At 42.6% G+C, this 19,456-nt stretch overlaps 1 gene segment (V, D, J or C); it reads right to left on the bottom strand.

Moving 5' to 3' along the window:
- Positions 1–1,100: 1,100 nt before the first annotated feature.
- LOC122545453 (Ig heavy chain C region-like) overlaps positions 1,101–19,456 on the bottom strand; it is a 69,244-nt gene continuing 50,888 nt past the window's right edge. Inside the window, 3 exon segments of the C gene segment in view lie at positions 1,101–1,300; positions 1,759–2,061; positions 6,957–7,262. Of these exon segments, the coding sequence occupies positions 1,194–1,300; positions 1,759–2,061; positions 6,957–6,969 (423 nt within the window).

Here is a 19,456-nt window from a genome sequence, read left to right as displayed (position 1 = left end):
ATTCTAGATTAGAGTGGTACTGGAAAAGCCCGGCAGTTCAGGCAGCATCCGAGGAGCAGGAAAATCGACGTTTCATCAAGGGCTTTTGCCCGAAACGTGGATTTTCCTGCTCCTCGGATGCTGCCTGAACTGCTGTGCTTTTGCAGCACCAATCTAACCTAAATTTTGTAAGAATGGCCAATCGGAGAATCAGGGACACGAAGTTCAAAACTCATGGTCTACCCTTAGCATAGAATGGACATTGTCAGATTTCATCACAGTGGGATTTCGGTTGGATAAGGTACTTGGTGAAATTCTGCAATGAGTGAGCTTTACTCTGCTTCTCACCCAGGCTGTATCTGAGCGGGAACATTAACTGCACAAGACATACTTCCCAGACCTGTTAATAATCCAATTTAACTGTGTGGAGTTTGTACATTCTCCCCGTGTCTGCGTGGGTTTCCTCCGGGTGCTCTGGTTTCCTCCCACAGTCCAAAGATGTGCAGGTTAGGTGAATTGGCCAAGCTAAATTGCCCATAGTGTTAGGTGCATTAGTCAGGGGGAAATGTAGGGGAATGGGTCTGGGTGGGTCACTCATCGGAGGGCCGGTATGGACTTGTGGGGCCAAAGGGCCTGCTTCCACACTGTAGGGAATCTAACCTAATCTAAATTGCACAGATGGAATAGAAGAGTAGGACACAATTAAATCAGCGGTTGTGTATTTAACTCAAAACTGGAGGAAAAAAACTTTATTACTTTTGTTGAATTATTAAATACAACTTAGAGATTTTTAATGACATGAATTAACAGTGTCCATCAGTACAAGCGAAATGTTTACGAAACTTGGTTTACTGCTGGATTTATTGACTGTTCTGTTGATGATCTTCAACGGAATCACTTCATGTCCCACCATACAGGAGTAAGAAGCACCGCTGGCCCAGTCTTCCGCTGTAATGGATAACAGGCTGGACATGAAGAAGGAGGTGATGTCGCTCTCCGCTATTACCTCGGTGTTCTTGTAGTTACTGGGATTTACAGGCTCGCCATTGTTTGTCCACTTGACGAAGATCCCTCGGGAGGAGAAACCTCCTGAAGAAGGGCTAATGCCCGAAACGTCGATTCTCCTGTTCCCTAGATGCTGCCTGACCTGCTGCGCTTTTCCAGCAACACATTTCCATCTCTGATCTCCAGCATCTGCAGACCTCACTTTCTCCTCAGGAGAAACCTCTCACTAAACAGGTGAAGGAGAGAACCCTTTCAGCGGAGATTTCTTCTGTTGGTGGCAGGAGCACAGACACTGATGGCTCCCGTGGATTAATCACTGCAAAATATTTGAGACAAATATAAATCAACTATAAAAATCCAGAATCAATATCGCGATTTCACTAAATATTAAAATATGCCATTTTTAATTTGGGATTTATTCACTTTCATTATCTAAAAGGAGCAGAATGATATCCATGATGTTCAGTAAAAGATGTAAAAAGTTTAATTTGAAAGTCCCCTCCATGTTTCCAGCCCACAATGAGGATATTCTGGACATTTGTCATTGCTGATGGTGACTTCACAACCCAGGCTTCTTCCCACCTTATCTGACTTAACCAGAATAGAATATCCTTTGGTCTGTCTCCTTCTTAATCAGCTACTTAGCTATCCTGCCATCAGACGCATCATTAATGCACCCAACGGTGTTTGCTCATTACCAATCAAAGCCTGCCATTGGTGTAACTGGATCTGGATCATACATGGGATCCTTTGTATTTTAATCTCACCGCTCACCTTTCTCCTTGTGGATGGAGTCTCTCAGCGGAGTCGGTAGATTCTGTGGTACACATTCAAAAGTAACGCCACTCAGCCAGGCTTCAGTAGAAACGTCTAATTTGCTGAACACGCTGTCGGGATTCTGTCCAGGCTGGTCAGCAATTTCTAATTTCAGAGGCTTCTTTTCTTGTATCCAGGTGACGCTGACTCCAGAAGGAAGATTGGACACAATGCAGGTTAACGTCACCATCGCCTCCACTAAGACCTGTTCTCCTGGCGGCGGGAGGATTTTAACTGTGTAATCATGGCACACAGTATCTCCTATGAAACAGAAATCAAAATCAATGGAAAATGCCTCTTTAGGATGAAAACACCCACTCTTCAGGTTATTTCCTCACAAGGTGAAGTAACCACCTTCGAAATGGCAACTTCCAACTATTGCTGAAATGATCCTTACTATTGTTTATGTATTTTGATCTGTGAAAGCATTCATGATTACCTATAACATAACCTGTGTAATTATTCCTAAAGAACACTGGCTTTGTAACAAGTGAAACCTGTGAAAAAAGTAAAATCATTGAAGATACCACAATGTAATCCATGAAGTTACCTTTCTTTCAGAGTTGGTCTCTCACTTAAGACCATCTATTGATACTTGGGACAAGAGTCATCTGTATATAATGAGTTCATTTCTATGTCCATGAACGTTACGTGCAAATGCTGCTGGTCACGCTGAGTGCCAAATCAGATCCCGAATTTCGGACAAATTGTAATTAATCCTAATTATTGTCTTTGTCTTCCTGCATTTGCAGAGGTTCTAAAGTGTTACAGGAGCAGTGAATGGCCATGGAAATTCTGTTCATTATAGAACATAGAACATAAAACAGTACAGCACAGAACAGGCCCTTCAGCCCACGATGTTGTGCCGACCACTGATGTATGCACCCTCAAATTTCTGTGACCATATGTACGTCGAGGAGTCTCTTAAATGACCCCAATGACCCTGCCTCCACAACTGCTGCTGGCAACGCATTCCACGCTCTCACAACTCTCTGTGTAAAAAACCCGCCTCTGACATCCCCTCTATACTTTCCTCCAACCAGCTTAAAACTATGACCCCTCGTGTTAGTCATTTCTGCCCTGGGAAATAGTCTCTGGCTATCAACTCTATCTATGCCTCTCATTACCTCGTATACCTCAATTAGGTGCCCTCTTCTCCTCCTTTTCTACAATGAAAAAAGTCCGAGCTCAGTCAACCTCTCCTGATAAGATAAGCCCTCCAGTCCAGGCAGCATCCTGGTAAACCTCCTCTGAACCCGCTCCAAAGCATCCACATCTTTCTTATAATAGGGCGACCAGAACTGGACGCAGTATTCCAAGTGCGGTCTAACCAAAGTTTTATAGAGCTGCAACAAGATCTCACGACTCTTAAACTCAATCCCCTTGTTAACGAAAGCCAAAACACTATATGTTTTCTTAACAACCCTGTCCACTTGGGTGGCCATTTTAAGGGATCTATGTACCTGCACCCCAAGATCCCTCTGTTCATCCACACTACCAAGAATCCTATCCTTAATCCTGTACTCAGCTTTCAAATTCGACCTTCCAAACTGAATCATCTCGCATTTATCCAGGTTGAACTCCATCTGCCACCTCTCAGCCCATCTCTGCATCCTGTCAATGTCCCGCTGCAGCCTACAACAACCCTCTATACTGTCAACGACACCTCCAACCTTTGTGTCATCTGCAAACTTGCTGACCCATCCTTCAATCCCCTCATCCAAGTCATTAATAAAAATTACGAACAATAGAGGCCCAAGGACAGAGCCCTGTGGAACACCACTCACCACAGACTTCCAGGCAGAATATTTTCCTTCTACTCCCACTCGCTGTCTTCTGTTGGCCAGCCAATTCTGTATCCAGACAGCTATGTTCCCCTGAATCCCATTCCTCCTGACCTTCTGAATGAGCCCACCATAGGGAACCTTCTCAAATGCCTTGCTAAAGTCCATATACACCACATCCACAACTTGATCCTCATCAACTTTTAAAGTCACATCCTCAAATAACTCGATAAGGCTTGTGAGGCATGACCTGCCCCTCACAAAGCCGTGTTGACTGCATTTAGTCAAGCCATGCTCTTCCAGATGGTCATAAATCCTATCCCTCAGAATCCTTTCTAACACCTTGCAGACGACAGACGTGAGACTAGTCTCTAATTGCTGCGGATTTCCCTATTTCCTTTCTTGAAGAGAGGAATTACATTTGCCTCTCTCCAGTCCTCAGGTACCACTCCAGTGGAGAGCGAGGATGAAAAGATCTTCGCAAGTGGCGAAGCAATTGCATTTCTCGTTTCCCAAAGCAGCCGAGGATAAATCTGGTCCGGGCCTGGCGACTTGTCAATCTTAATGTTTGACAAAATTTTCAGCACATCAGCTTCCTCTATCTCTATCCATTCCAGCATGCACACCTGCTCTTCAAAGGTTTCATTCACTACAAAGTTCGTTTCTTTCGTAAAGACAGAAGCAAAAAACTCATTTAGGGCTTCCCCTACCTCCTCAGACTCCACACACAAATTCCCTATGCTATCCCTGATCGGGCCTACTCTTTCTTTGACCATTCTCTTATTCCTCACATAAGTGTAAAATGCCTTTGTGTTCTCCCCAATCCGTTCTGCTAAGCCTTTCTCGTGCCCCCACCTGGCTCACCTCAGACCATTTTTAAGCTCCTTCCTTGCCTGCCTGTCATCCTGTAGAGCTGAGCTTGACCATAGCTTCCTCCACCTTACGTAAGCTACCTTTTTCCTTTTGACGAGAAGCTCCAACGCTCTCGTCATCCAAGGTTCCTTTATCTTACCACTTCTTGCCTGTCTCAGAGGGACATATTTATTCATTACTTGCAACAACTTTTCCTTAAACAGTCTCCACTTGTCTATAGTGCCTTTACCATGGAACAACTGCTCCCAATCCATGCTTCCTAACTCATGTCTAATCGCATCATAGTTTCCTCTTCCCCAATTAAATATCCTCCCATTTTGCCTAATCCTCTCCTTCTCCATAGCTATGTAGAATGTGAGACAGTTGTGGTCACTATCACCAAAATGCTCTCCCACCACAAGATCTGATACCTGCCCCGGCTCATATATTTAATGTGATCAAAAATACTTGGCATTATTGGTGTGAGATCATTCTCTAATTTATGACGTTATTCCTCGTGGGCTGAATTTGGAGGAGATCTGAAAACAAGACACTGAGTGCAGCACTGGACATCAAGTCTTTCCCTCCATTCAATGAGGTCATGACTGGTCTGTACATTCACTTTCTTTACCAAACTGCCTTTTTTACTTTCTTCATTGAACATAAAAAAACAAGCAGAAGTATCTTAAATTAATCTACAAACTCGATGGAAATGAGCACAGGTTTTATTCAGATGTCTAATACTCACTGTGTAAACATCTCCATCACAAATCAGGCTGAATCAGCATGTCTCGAATTCCTAGTTCATTTATCCCAAGTGTAGCATTCCCACCAGAATTTATTCTCCTGCCTCACTCACTAATTACAGAGAGCGTCTTAAAGTAGCCCAGTGAGAGCATGTTTATCCCAGTTAATCAAATGTGAAACCCACTTGGTCTGTGGTCTGATCCCATAAATGAAGTTAAAGAGCTCAGTACCAGATATTAAAAAACCATCTGTGTCGTACAATGCCCAAGGCTAACAAGTCATTCCTGAGCAGGGAATGAAGTATTGAATGAATTTTGATTTATTTTCAAGTAAGGGTCACTACATATTTTTACCATGTCATTTGGAGACCACAAGATCATAAGATAGAGGATCAGAATGAGGCATCTCTGGCACTGTGAGGCAGCAGTGCTAACCACCGTGACTGAGGGTCTTGGTGTACATGCCCACCGGTCCCCTATAATAGTGTTGGCTGGATAAAGAGGTTAAGAAGGTCAGTAGGATATTTGTTTTGATTAGCCGAGACATTGACAATGAAGAGTAGGGAGATGATGCTGAAACTAAATAAAACACTGGTTGGGCCATACTGAAACATTGTGTGCATGTTATTGAAGGAATGTGATTATACTGAAGGCAGCATTGATGAGATTTGCCAGGATTTTGCCTGGGTTCGAGGGTTTTAGTTATTAGATTAGATTAGATTAGATTACAGTGTGGAAACAGGCCCTTCGGCCCAACAAGTCCACACCGACCCGCCGAAGCGAAACCCACCCATACCCCTACATTTACCCATTACCTAACACTACGGGCAATTTAGTATGGCCAATTCACCTGACCCTGCACATCTTTGGACTGTGGGAGGAAACCGGAGCACCCGGAGGAAACCCACGCAGACACAGGGAGAACGTGCAAACTCCACACAGTCAGTCGCCTGAGTCGGGATACCACCCTCTATGAAACTAGATTAGATAGATGGGGATTTTTCTTGGAGCAGAGGAGAATTAGGGAGAAGATGATTGTGATGTCCATGCCTAAAATAATTCCAGACAGGGTAAACTGTACAAAACATTTCCCCTTGAGGGAGAGATCAATGCCTCAGGGGCGCAAGGTGAAGGTAAGACCAGGTGGTTTGGGGAAAACAAAACCAAACAGAGGGTGGTGTGAGTCTGGAGCTCAGTGCCTACAAGTCATGTAGAGACTGAGCCCCTCACAACATGTATGAAGTGTTTAGATGCATACTTGCAAAGGCAAGTCACACAAGGCAATGGCACATGAGACTGGAATACTTAGATTAGATTACTCACAGTGTGGAAACAGGCCCTTCGGCCCAACAAGTCCACAGCAATCCTCCAAAGAGCAACCCACCCAGACCCATTCCCCTATATTTACTCCTTCACCTAACACTACCGGCAATTTAGCATGGCAAATTCACCTAACCTGCACATTTTTGGACTGTGGGAGGAAACCGGAGCACCTGGAGGAAACCCACGCAGACACGGGGAGAATGTGCAAACTTCACACAGACAGTTGCCTGAGGCAGGAATAGAACCCAGGTCTCTGGCGCTGTGAGGCAGCAGTGCTAACCACTGTGGTACCGTGCCACCCATGGTGGCTGTTATTTATAGGCGTGGACTGGATGAACCAAAGGGCCTTTTCCTGTGCTCTATAAGGTGATTCTGTGAAAACTGTTATAAATAATGCCTTATTCATGTTAATCACAGATGTTCTGTTTATCTCAGTTCCCACAACACTTACCTGGACATGACATTTCTTTGCTCTTGTGTGACCCGCTGTGTTGAACCTCACAGTAGATTTTGCTGGGGCAATGTACCGCTGACCCAGGCAGGGTTAACTAGCTGCTCTGGGTGTAGGTTCCCTTCTTCTTTCTCACTGATGGGTAAGTCTTCAATCCAGTCGTGATTAGCTCCCCACCTTTCTTCCAGGTTACCTTGGTTACGGCAGGGGAATAGTCCATCGCCAAACAACCAAAGATCACAGAACCGGTGCTGTGGTCCTGACAGGAGGAGACCAGGCCATAAAGCATGGGGGAAGACAATGTCTCTAGGATAGAATGATCAATTGAGCACATTAGTTCCTGTTAATTTGACCTTATCAGTTACTCAAATGTATCCTCAGCTGTAAACGTTTGGCAGTATGCTCCTGCTGAAGTCTACAGTATAACTGGTGGTTATTTTTGTTTCTTACCAGGTGCTGATCATGATCTATTGATTCCCTCTTCAGAAACATTCCCTCTACCTTGGCAATTACCATATAATTTGGGAAGAAGAACATCTGAATCCACCACCAGTAATTGTTTGAAAATCGCACCAACTGACACTTCCACTGGATTGCAAGTGAAGAGCAGAGAGGTTTCACAAAATATTAACCAAAGAAATGCGGATTCATTGAAATTCTACAGTGTGTGCAAACAGGCCATTTGGCCCAACAAATCCACACCCACCCTCTGAAAAGTAACCCATCCAGACCCATTCCCCTACCCTATTACTCTACATTTAACCCTGACTAATGGACCTAACCTCCCAATCCCTGAACACAACATGGCCCAGATTGCATATCTTTGGACTTTGGGAGGAAACCCACACAGACATGGGGAGAATGTACAAACTCGATACAGATAGTCACCCGAGGCTGGAATCGAACCAGAGTCCCTAGCGCTGTGAGGCAGCAATGCTAACCATGGAACCAGCGTGCCGCCCCACTAGGCACCATGCTGCTGGAAATCAGAAACAAAAACAGAAATTGCTGGAAAACCCCAACAGCTGGCAGTATCTCTGGACAGAAATCAGAGTGAACAGTTCAGATCCAGTGAGCCTTCCTCATGTAGCAATACAAGGCAGAATGTTCTCTCTGGGAGGAAGGTCACTGCAGCAGCAGCAGCAGCACAGGCAGGAGCTGGGCACTGGGACTGGGAGGATGGCTCTCACAACTGACCTCATGCCAATTGGCTGGAAGTTGAAACTTCTAATTTATAATTATCTTAATTCTGGAGGCCTCTGAAAAATGGAGGACCATTAAGGTTCAGAGACTTTGAAGCATTACAGCTAACTGAGCTGACTATTTACGTCAAAATGATTTCAGAAATTAACAAGTACTCTTTAACTTTAATAACTATCAAACTGACATACAGTTCACCATCAAAACTCTCATCTCTCAGACTAACCACTCCCTGTTTGTCTCGACCTAAGTTCCCACCCACATTGACAAACCCTACCCTGTTACTCACTCATTCATGCCCTGAATACACCACCCCTATCACAAGAAACACATCCAAGGCAATCCATATTGGTAGTGTAGATGAGCAGAGAGATCCTGGTGTCCGTGTACATCGATCCTGAAAAGTTGCCAGTCAGGTTGATAGGGTTGTTAAGAAGGCATACTTTGAGTTAGCTTTCCTTGGTAGAAGGACTGAGTTTCAAAACCATGAGGTCATGCTGCATCTGTACAAAACTCTGGTGTGGCCGCAGTTGGAGTCTTGAGTACACTTCTGGTCACCACATTATAGGAAGAATGTGGAAGCTTTGGAAAGAGTTCAGAGGAGGTTTACCAGGATGTTGCCTGGTATGGCGGGAAGGTCTTATGAGGAAAGGATGAGGGACTTGAGGCTGTTTTTGTTTGAGAGAAGAAGGTTGAGAGGTGACTTAATTGAGACATATAAGATAATCAGAGGGTTAGATGGGGTGGACAGTGAGGCTCTTTTTCCTTGGATGGTGATGGCTAGCAGGAGAGGACATAACTTTAAATTGAGGGCTGGTAGATAAATGTCAGAGGTTGTTTCTTTACTCAGAGTAGTTGGAACGTGGAATGCACTGCCTGCAACAATAGTATCCTCGCAACTTTAAGGGCATTTAAAATGTCATTGGATAAACATATGGATGAAAATGGAATAGTGCAGGATCGATAGGCTTCAGATTGGTTCCACAGGTCGGCACAACATCGAGGGCCGAAGGGCCTATACTGCACTGGAACATTCTACGTTCTATAATCCAGGTGGACATATAATCTCATTTCCTTTCACTCAATTCCACTTCTGCCACCCTGTACCTGGTCCATGTTGAATCTGGCCCTTACTGGACCTGGCACCATTATTTTCACAACTTCTGACAGAACCCCACTACCCCAGACATGACCTCAGCCCTTGGTCACTGACATCTCAACTTACCCAAGTCAACCTGAGCACTTTGCATCCTAGCTCCTTTCACATCTGTCCTTTACCACCTGCCATTTTGCCAGACTCTGAGCTTTGCATTTTGAAATCACGTCCACCTACTACTTCATTACAGTGACCTTCTACCCCCGAAAAAGCCTGGCACCCTGCCCATCTCTCCACTAACCAGCCTGGCACCCTGCCAATCCCTCCACTAACCAGCCTGGCACCCTACCAATCTCACCACTAACCAGCCTGGCACCCTGCCAATCTCACCACTAACCAGCCTGGCACCCTGCCAATCTCACCACTAACCAGCCTGGCACCCTGCCAATCTCACCATTAACCAGCCTGGCACCCTGCCAATCCCTCCACTAACCAGCCTGGCACCCTGCCAATCTCACCACTAACCAGCCTGGCACCCTGCCAATCTCATCACTAACAAGCTTTGCAAAGACAGACCTCCTACATTTCAGCTTAAATATCCCTCACCTACCAAACACAATGCGACCAAATTATCCTTGTGACCATTACCATTTGCCTTGATGCCACCCTGCCAGACAGGGTGCATGCAAGCTTACCCAGCAGCCACCCAACACCTCACAACCTACCAGCCCAAACCCTCCCACATTCCCAATCTATCCCCTCACTAGCTCACCAGCTTACAACTTTGAGCCTACTTTGGGTCCAGCCCATTCATGCTGACCAGAGTTCCCAAATTAAACTAATTCCATTTGTCTCCCTTTGGCCCATATCCATCCAAACCTATCCAGCTCCTGCACCTGTCCAAATGTCTTCTAAATGTTGTACCTATCTCTGCATTTACCACTTCTTTTGGCAGTTCATTCCAATGTCTGGTACAGTTACAACATGAAGCCCTAACCGCTGCACTCAATGCTCTGACCAATGAAGGCACATGTGCCAAACACCTTCAATATGCTAGCTACTTGAGACAATGCTTTCATGAATCTATGAGTCTGATCCCCCACTTCCCTCGGTTCAACATCACTACCCAGTGCCCTACCATTAACTCTGTAAGAATCGTGTATCTGAACCCCCAGGTCTCTGTTCGACAAAACTACCCAGTGCCCTACCATCAATTCTGTAAGTTGTGACCTGATTTATCTTCTCAAAAAGCAACACGTCGTATTCATTTAAATTAAACTCCATCTGCCACTCCTCAACCCACTGGCCCACAGATCAAGATCTCGTTGTACTTTTAGATAACTTTCACTGCCAATTATACCACCAATTTTGGTGTCATGTGCAAACTTACAAATCATGCCCCATTCAATGTTTTCAAGACTTTTAACCAATATTGTACCCTGCTTGCCTTTTTCCCCACATACCTGTAACATTTTTTTTAAGGATTGAAGGAACCAATCTCCTTCTTGAAATCATTTAATGTTTTGACCTCAATCAATTTCTGTGGCGGAGAACTCCAAAGGTTCACCATTCTTTCGTTGAACAATCGTATTCAATTTTATCAGGTGTTGGAAAGACTGGTGAACAGCAAGATTTAGGATGGTCCCATGAATGGAATAGCATTCTGGAGGGACTGAGGTGCCTTCTTCAGCTTCTAATTTGTATGCTGACATGTCCCTTCGGCAGCATGTTCCAAAACGGTGATCTTTGAGGATAAGGTCGTGCATGCATGTAAATGAGAGCTTTCCTCCAAATTAGACTCCATCTTGACTTGCAACTATTTCCCTTCCCCTTTGCTCTTCCTTGCTCACAGCCATGGGACTCACTTTCTAACAGTGCTGTGAATGTCCTTATACCACACAAACTTCAGCAATTCAAGTTGGCTGATGACGACTGGTTTCTCAAGGAGATATAAAAAGTCCGGCACTTCCACACCTGTCTAGAGATGCAGATAATCACTGGAAGAATTGAAAATTATTTGAGGGAGTTGTGAATGGTTTCCTTCTGTGTGGTTTGACTGTGTTTTCCCTGAACAAACAGTGCTACTTGATTAGACTACTTACAGTGTGGAAACAGGCCCTTCGGCCCAACAAGTCCACACCGACCCGCCAAAGCGCAACCCACCCAGACCCATTCCCTATATTCACCCCTTCACCTAACACTACGGGCAATTTAGCATGGCCAATTCACCCACATTTTTGCACTGTGGGAGAAAACCAGAGCACCCAGAGGAAGCCCACGCAGACACGGGGAGAATGTGCAAACTCCACACAGAGAGTCGCCTGAAGTGGGAATTCTTAATCATATAATGGGAATGAACCTTCCCTCATTTTTAGCATGGCAACCACAAATTATATTTCTTTATTCCAGGCAGGTATAATGTTAAATTATTGGAATATGATGACTGGGATGTTTAAATGGGAAATTATCTGAAATTTAAAGCTTATTTTCATGACCAATTAATTTCAGCCTCATTGTGTCACTTTAGCTTCTCACCAAAATGTCTTTCAAAAACGGTGTCTCCCTTTGTTATGGGCAGTCGAATCATTAAATCTGGGATAGTTTTTGCTTGTTAATCAAAGGTGGTAAAGAGTTTTAGCCAAAGGGAGGCCTGTGGAGTTAGCGCGCAGATGCACCATGATCTCAGTAAGTGGTGGAACAGCTCAAGGGACTGAGTGCCCTTCTCCTGCCCCTTCCTATCATTGTGTCATTCGTTAGGCTAGCACTGGCAGTGAACACTTTTTATTAAAATATTTTAGCAAATTAATTGTTTCACACATTCTTTAAAAAACTTCTGTTGATTACAGGTATTTGGAATGGGAGTATTGACATTCTCTACTTGAGTGATCATAATAACTCCCACCCAATTACAGCAGCCACTGCTCTCTGGAGTGTGTTGTTACTTCATGCTAGTTTCTTGTAAAACTACAGCTTGAGATCTGTGCGCTCACATTCAACGATTCTCTGATATTAAATATCTCTGAACATTCTCAATTTATTCAAATGCATTTTCTCTCTGAACAACTTGTTTCATTGAACAGAACATTTTTTTAAAAATGAAACAACAAACTTTGAATGCTAGAAAACTGAAAATAAAGACAGAAATTTCTGAGGAAACTCAGCATGTCTGGTGGCTGCTGTGGAGAGAAAGCAAGGTTAACGTTTCACATCTAGAGACCCCCTCTTCAGCAAATTGTTTTCATGTTTTTGGCACAAGAACTCACACCTGTTGAGTTAGACAGCGATTGCGTTTGCTTGACTCCTGTTGGAAAAGGATTCTTAGCAGAGGTACTAGATGATCTGAGATAGCGATTGAAGACCATTTGAAAAGCTATCACCATCTGCTGCAAGTGTTGGATTCAGCGGAAAACCCACCGTACTGAACAATCACATTCAGCCACAGCACTGGTTTAATATAATGCAACACAGCCTAGGACTAATCTCGTCAAATATACTTCGAAAACAATTCATTGTGGATTAGTTATAAATTATATTGTTTGGACAGCAAGTCAAAAAGCTGGGATTTTTTTGAGGACTTACTCCATTAACCCCAGCTAGCGATGCCCAAAAGCTTGTGAACAAATATTGATTTGGCAAAAGCTGCTAACCGCCAAAATTCTGTTTAATATGTAAGAGACACAAGTCAGAACAGTGATTGAATAGATTTCACCAGCCTCTGAGAGCGGAATTCTAACAACACCCAACATAAATCAATATTCTTTTTTTCATGAATTAACCTGATAAGAGATGGTATTACATATCTCTCTAACAGGTTGTAAATGAATACAGGCCACCTGGCTCAGAGTGAGGGACATTACTATAACATCACAACAGATCTGAACACAATGAGCTCCACACTATCTTGGAGAACACAGCCCACCTGTTTGACAGTGCATAAACCATGTTAATCATTAACACCTTCCAACAACCAAGATTGTTCCAGAATGATTACATAATCAAAGTAGTACTGCAACAATTATCCAAGAATACTTTGGCAGCATCTCTGAATTGTTCAAAGTCTCTGGGAACTATGGAGGAATAAAACTAGGAATTGTGTTACCATAAATTCACTGTCACTGGATTTCAACCTTGAACTCCCTTCCTCTTACCCCTGTGAATGTTGCTACACCAGATGGTCAACTTAGTTAAAAATAGATTAAAATGTTTTGAAGTGTATCATGACCGTTGCCAGTGACATTAAAAGCTCAGGGTAGGTTTTCAAATAATAAGATGCAAAATAATTTCTGATTCTACACTGTGCCACTAAACACATCCCAGGCACAAAGAAAATAAGCAGCATATTTCCCTTTGCCTCACTCAATCACATATCTCTTGTTGCCAGCAAGCAATTTCAAAACTCTTGCAATCTTCCTTTTGTTACTGAAGTGTTCGTTCTGATTGGAACAACTTAGTCAGGGCTCTCAATTCTGAGGCATCTAATCAAATATTGCATTTCTGGCAGATATAAGTGGTTTTGAAGCATGAGATGAAATTGAACTGCCTGAGATTCAGGTATCTGAACCGGACAATGTGAAAATGGTCAGGACCGGTTGACAAGTTCGTCGGAGATAGCACTGAAACAAACTGTACATCTGCTCAATTCCTCACGTCAAATATATTCACTGTAATTTAACATTATCATAGGAACTAACCAGAGGATAGCCATTAATGTGAACGAGAATGTGTTCACAATGAACGTAGATAACCACCGACTTAATAAACTTAATAAGTCACTGTAATCAACAAAATTATTGAGGTGGGACATATTGCCAATTTAAGCACAACTCTGGAGGAAATGGATTATTCTCTAAATTATCTTTGCATATTCTTAAAACATGTCTTGAACTTTGGAGATTTTGCTTGCACAGCATAAAGCCAATACTGCATTCCAGTGTGGAAATGCATTTCTGTTGAAGAAATTAGGGCAAGTATTTCCTGTCAGGTTTGCTTTACAATGGCAAGTTCATTTTCTTGTTCGCTGCTTTGTAATGAACGAAAATGTTAGCAAAGGTATGAATTGAAAACATGTTTCTGTCCAGAGGTGCCCGCTTTAACTGATGTCTAAATAAATGTGGGTGGCATGGGGTAGCTCAGTGGTTAGTACTGCTGCCTCACAGGACAATGGACCCAGGTTTGATTCCAGTCTCGGGCGACAGTCTGTGTGGGCTTCTTCCACAGCTCAAAGATGTGCAGGTTAGGTGAATTGGTCATGCTAAATTGTCCATAATGTTAGGTGCATTACTCAGGGATAAATATAGGGTAGGGGAATGGGTCTGGGTGGGTTACTCTACAGAGGATTGGCGTGGACTTGTTTGGCCAAATGGCCCATTTCCATAGTGCAGGAAATCTCATCTAAATGATTGTCACATTTAACTAGTGCGAGCAGTCTCCTTCAGATTGGTACATTGCTATAATCAGGCAAGTATATTAATTAAAATAAATATTACTCCATTTTCAGTTTGAATAAGCAATGTGCTCTGTTATCCTCGAGTTCATGTCTTCTGCAAATTTATAAACTCTGCATATGTCTGAACACATCGATGTAAAATACATTCTCTGCTTTCGCAGCAAGTTTTCCTATAGTTTTAGAGTAGATTTCCAACAGTATGGAAACAGGCCATTTGGCCCAACAATTCCACACTGAGCCTCCGAACAGTATGTAACCCACCCAGAGCCATTCCCCCTACCCTATACTTACCCCTGACTAATGCACCCCCTAACCTACCCATCCCTGAACAGTGTTCACTTTAGCACAGCCAATTCACCTAACCCGCACAGTGGGAGGAAACTGGAGCACCCAGAGGAAACCCACACAGACACAGGGAGAATGTGCAAACTCCACACAGACTGTCACCCGAGAGTGAAATCAAACAGAGGCCCCTGGCACTGTGAGGCAGCAATGCTAAGCACTGAGCCGCCGCGCTGCCCTGTGAGTTAATGAGCGGATTATTTTATTTAATTCGGAATTTGGCCTTGGTCACATAATTCACGAAAGCAATTGTTTCTGAAAGAATGATTCTTCAGTTGATATTTTGTTGTAAAATGTAACTTTTTATTTAAAACGCACGGATTGGGAACACCTAAAGCACTGTGCAGATTAAATTATTCATTCAGTTAACCTTTATTCTTTTTCCCTGCAAATCCAATTTAATCAGGGATATAACAATTTATTATCTCAAATTAATTGTGAAACTGATCAAAGCAGTGCAACTGATCTGTTCTTCATCGAAATATTTTGAGTAGAATTTCCAAATGGTCTTTGCCAATGATCTTTTCCAGCCAAAAAGCTTGGGTGTGGTGTACCGTGGAATTGAAAAATGTTTCTTGGTTAATTATAACATAGGCATAGAGCAAGAACTATTAGAACATTATACTTTTGAAATTCTATTTATTTTTCCTCTATGACTTGTAAACTATTTGAAGACAGACCTTGTGATTGAGCTAGAAAGTTAGATTAGATCCCCGACAGTGTGGAAACAGACCCTTCAGCCCAACAAGTCCACACCGACCCTCTGAAGAGTAACCCACCTTGACCCATTTCCCTACGTTTACCCCTGAGTAATGCACCTAACATAATGGGCAATTCAGCATGGCCAATTCACCTTACCTGCACATCTTATTGATTGTGGGAGGAAACCGGAGCACGCAGAGGAAACCCACACAGACACAGGCAGAATGTGCAAACTCCACACAGACAGTCACTCGAGTGTGAAATCAAACAGAGGCCCCTGGTGCTGTGAGGCAGCAATGCTAACCACTGGGCCACTGTGCCGCCCCGACTTGAGCTCTGAATTTGGAATGGAAAGAGTGGATTAGATTAATCCTTAATTATTGATTTTAAGTGAAAATCACACCCTAAGGTATCTGTTTTCCCTCCATTTCCAAAAACCTTTGTGATCTGCTTTTAACTTAACATTAAGCTTTATGAAATTTCAACTCACATGCTGATTGCATTGAATAAGGGGTTGAACTGGAGGGGTTGACTTGTTACCAACCATATAAACAGTGTGATAACAATGTAGAAACCAGAAACAGTTTCCCAAGTATAACAAATTTAATGTTACCCAAGCACATTTCCTCCTCAACAGAACAAAGATCACCAAACCACAACACTGAGGAACACTGATGTGTTTGCAGCAGAACTGGCTCTGGAAACATTTTCAACAGAACCAAGAACATGATGTAACCTCACAAAAAAATCTCACATTGAACTCTAACAAAACCGCTCAGTATCATGCAAACTAATGATTAAATTGAATAGAAATAAGAAGTCATAACAGCAGTCTTGCTTGTGAGGGAACTTACTTAACAACATGTAAAACTTTAATGTTTCCAGCAACAGTTCAATTTAGTTCCAACCTGTACACCTTTTCTGAGCATGACAATCTTGTGCAGTGCACAGTAGAGAGTTGAAGGCATATATTGATTAATCACTTTAAGGTCAAAACAAAATTAGTTCAATGGACAAACATTACCACATTATAATTGTGTGTTATAGTAAGTTTAGTTTCAATTACGTAATCTGATCAATTCTGCAGTTTCAGATCTGAGTCCCAAATTTTATTTTAAATGAAGCTACTCAAAACAAACTTTTACTTAGTTTACAATCAGAACTGAGAATTAAAAAAAACATCAATGCACTAAAATGTTATTTTCATTTCTCACACTTCCGTGTTTCTGCTTTAAGTTGGTTTTCAAACAGATGTAATGTTTTCAATCAAGCAGAGAAAAAAATTTCCATACGAGTTTAACAAATGCAGAAACGATTCAGGAAAAACAAATAACTTCACAAATATTGGTATTTAAAAGTAATCCAGAAAGACCACCTCCTCACCAGAAAGAAAACACCAATTTCTGAAAGCATGAAAACGCAGATCAATTCCACAAACTGAATAAGAATCCAATCAACTCAATGCAACAGAATCAAGGAAAATACAATCAGAATGGAATCAACTCAGAGCAACAGATTTAAATGAATGATAATCAGAATCCAACCAATTCGATTCAACAGTATCAAATAAAACAAATTCAAAAGCCAATCAGTGAATTTCAACAAAATCAAGTAAAAACAAAGTCAGAATCCAATCAACTCAGGTCAACCGAATCAAATAAAACACACTCAGAATTTAATCAGCAGAATGAAATATAGCACCGCAAGAAAATTTTATGACAGTTTCTAACCTGCTTATCATCAACAAAATTAACCAAATAAACAACAAAATATAATCATGGTAAAAACATTATGTATATGGGGAATATATTCAAGAAATTAATAATGATGGTATTGGACCTCAAGAAAGAGACTTTGTGGAGTGCCTCAGAGATGGATCTTTAGAGCAGCTGGTGCTGGAGCCGACCAGGGAGAAGGCAATTCTGGATCTGGTATTGTGTAACGAACCAGAATTGGTCAGAGACCTCGAAGTGAAGGAGCCATTGGGAAGTAGTGACCATAATACAATAAGCTTCAATCTGCAATTTGAGAGGGAGAGGGTACAGTCAGAAGTGACAGTACTTCTGTTGAATAAAGGAAACTATGGAGCTATGAGGGAGGAGCTGGCCAAAGTTCAATGGTGCAATACCTTAGCAGGGATGACCGTGGAGGAACAATGGCAGATATTTCTGTGTATAATGCAGAAGTTGCAGGATCAGTTCATTCCTAAAAGGAAGAAAGATCCCAGGAGGAGGCATGGGCGGCCGTGGCTGATGAGGGAAGTAAAGAAACATATAAAGTTAAAAGAGAAAAAGTATAATAGAGCTAAGATAAGTGGGAAAACTGAGGACTGGGAAGCTTTTAAAGAGCAACAGAAGTTTACTAAGAAGGAAATACGCAGAGGAAAAATGAGGTACGAAGGTAAACTGGCCAAGAATATTAAGGAGGATAGTAAAAGCTTTTTTAGGTATGTGCAAGGCAAAAAAATGGTTAGGACAAAAATTGGGCCCTTGAAGACAGAAACAGGGGAATATATTACTAGGAACAAAGAAATGGCAGAGGAATTAAATGGATACTTCAGATCTGCGTTCACTGGGGAAGACACAAGCAATCTCCCTGAGGTAACAGTGGCTGAAGGACCTGAACTTAAGGGAATTTATATTTGCCAGGATTTGGTGTTAGAGAGACTGTTAGGTCTGAAGGTTGATAAGTCTCCGGGGCCTGATGGTCTGCATCCCAGGGTACTGAAGGAGGTGGCTCGGGAAATCGTGGATGCGTTGGTGATTATTTTCCAGAGTTCAATAGATTTGGGGTCGGTTCCTGAGGATTGGAGGGTGGCTAATGTTATACCACTTTTTAAGAAAGGTGGGAGAGAGAAAGCAGGAAATTATAGACAGTTAGTCTGACCTCAGTGGTAGGAAAGATGCTGGAGTCTATTATAAAGAATGAAATTATGGCACATCTGGATAGTAATAACAAGATAGAACAGAGTCAGCATGGATTTATGAAGGGGAAATCATGCTTGACTAATCTTCTTGAATTTTTTGAGGATGTAACTATGAAGTTGGACGAGGGAAATCCAGTAGATGTAGTGTACCTGGACTTTCAGAAAGCTTTTGATAAAGTCCCACACAGGAAGTTAGCAAGTAAAATTAGGGCGCATGGTATGGGGCAAAGTACTAGATTGGATTGAAAATTGGTTGGCTAATAGGAAACAAAGGGTAGTGATAAACGGCTCCATTTCGGAATGGCAGGCAGTGAACAGTGGGGTACCGCAGGGATCCGTGCTGGGACTACAGCTTTTTTCAATATATGTTAATGATATAGAAGATGGTATCAGCAATAACATTAGCAAATTTGCTGATGATACAAAGCTGGCTGGCAGTTGAAATGTGATGAGGATGTTAGGAGATTACAGGGTGACCTGGACAAGTTAGGTGAGTGGGCAGATGCATGGCAGATGCAGTTTAATGTGGATAAATGTATGGTTATCCACTTTGGTAGCAAGAACAGGAAGGCAGACTACTACCTCAATGGAATCAATTTATGTAAAGGGGCAGTACAGAGAGATCTGGGTGTTCTTGTACACCAGTCAATGAAGGCAAGCATGCAGGTACAGCAGGTAGTGAAGAAGGCTAATAGCATGCTGGCCTTCATAACAAGAGGAATTGAGTATAGAAGCAAAGAGGTGCTTCCGCAGCTGTACAGGGCCCTGGTGAGACCACACCTGGAGTA

Source organism: Chiloscyllium plagiosum, unplaced genomic scaffold (assembly GCF_037043375.1).
Source record: "Chiloscyllium plagiosum isolate Xiang-an unplaced genomic scaffold, Cpla_swu_hap1 HiC_scaffold_46, whole genome shotgun sequence".
Taxonomy (NCBI): Eukaryota; Metazoa; Chordata; class Chondrichthyes; order Orectolobiformes; family Hemiscylliidae; genus Chiloscyllium; species Chiloscyllium plagiosum.
This window is presented reverse-complemented; position numbering and strand designations above follow the sequence as displayed.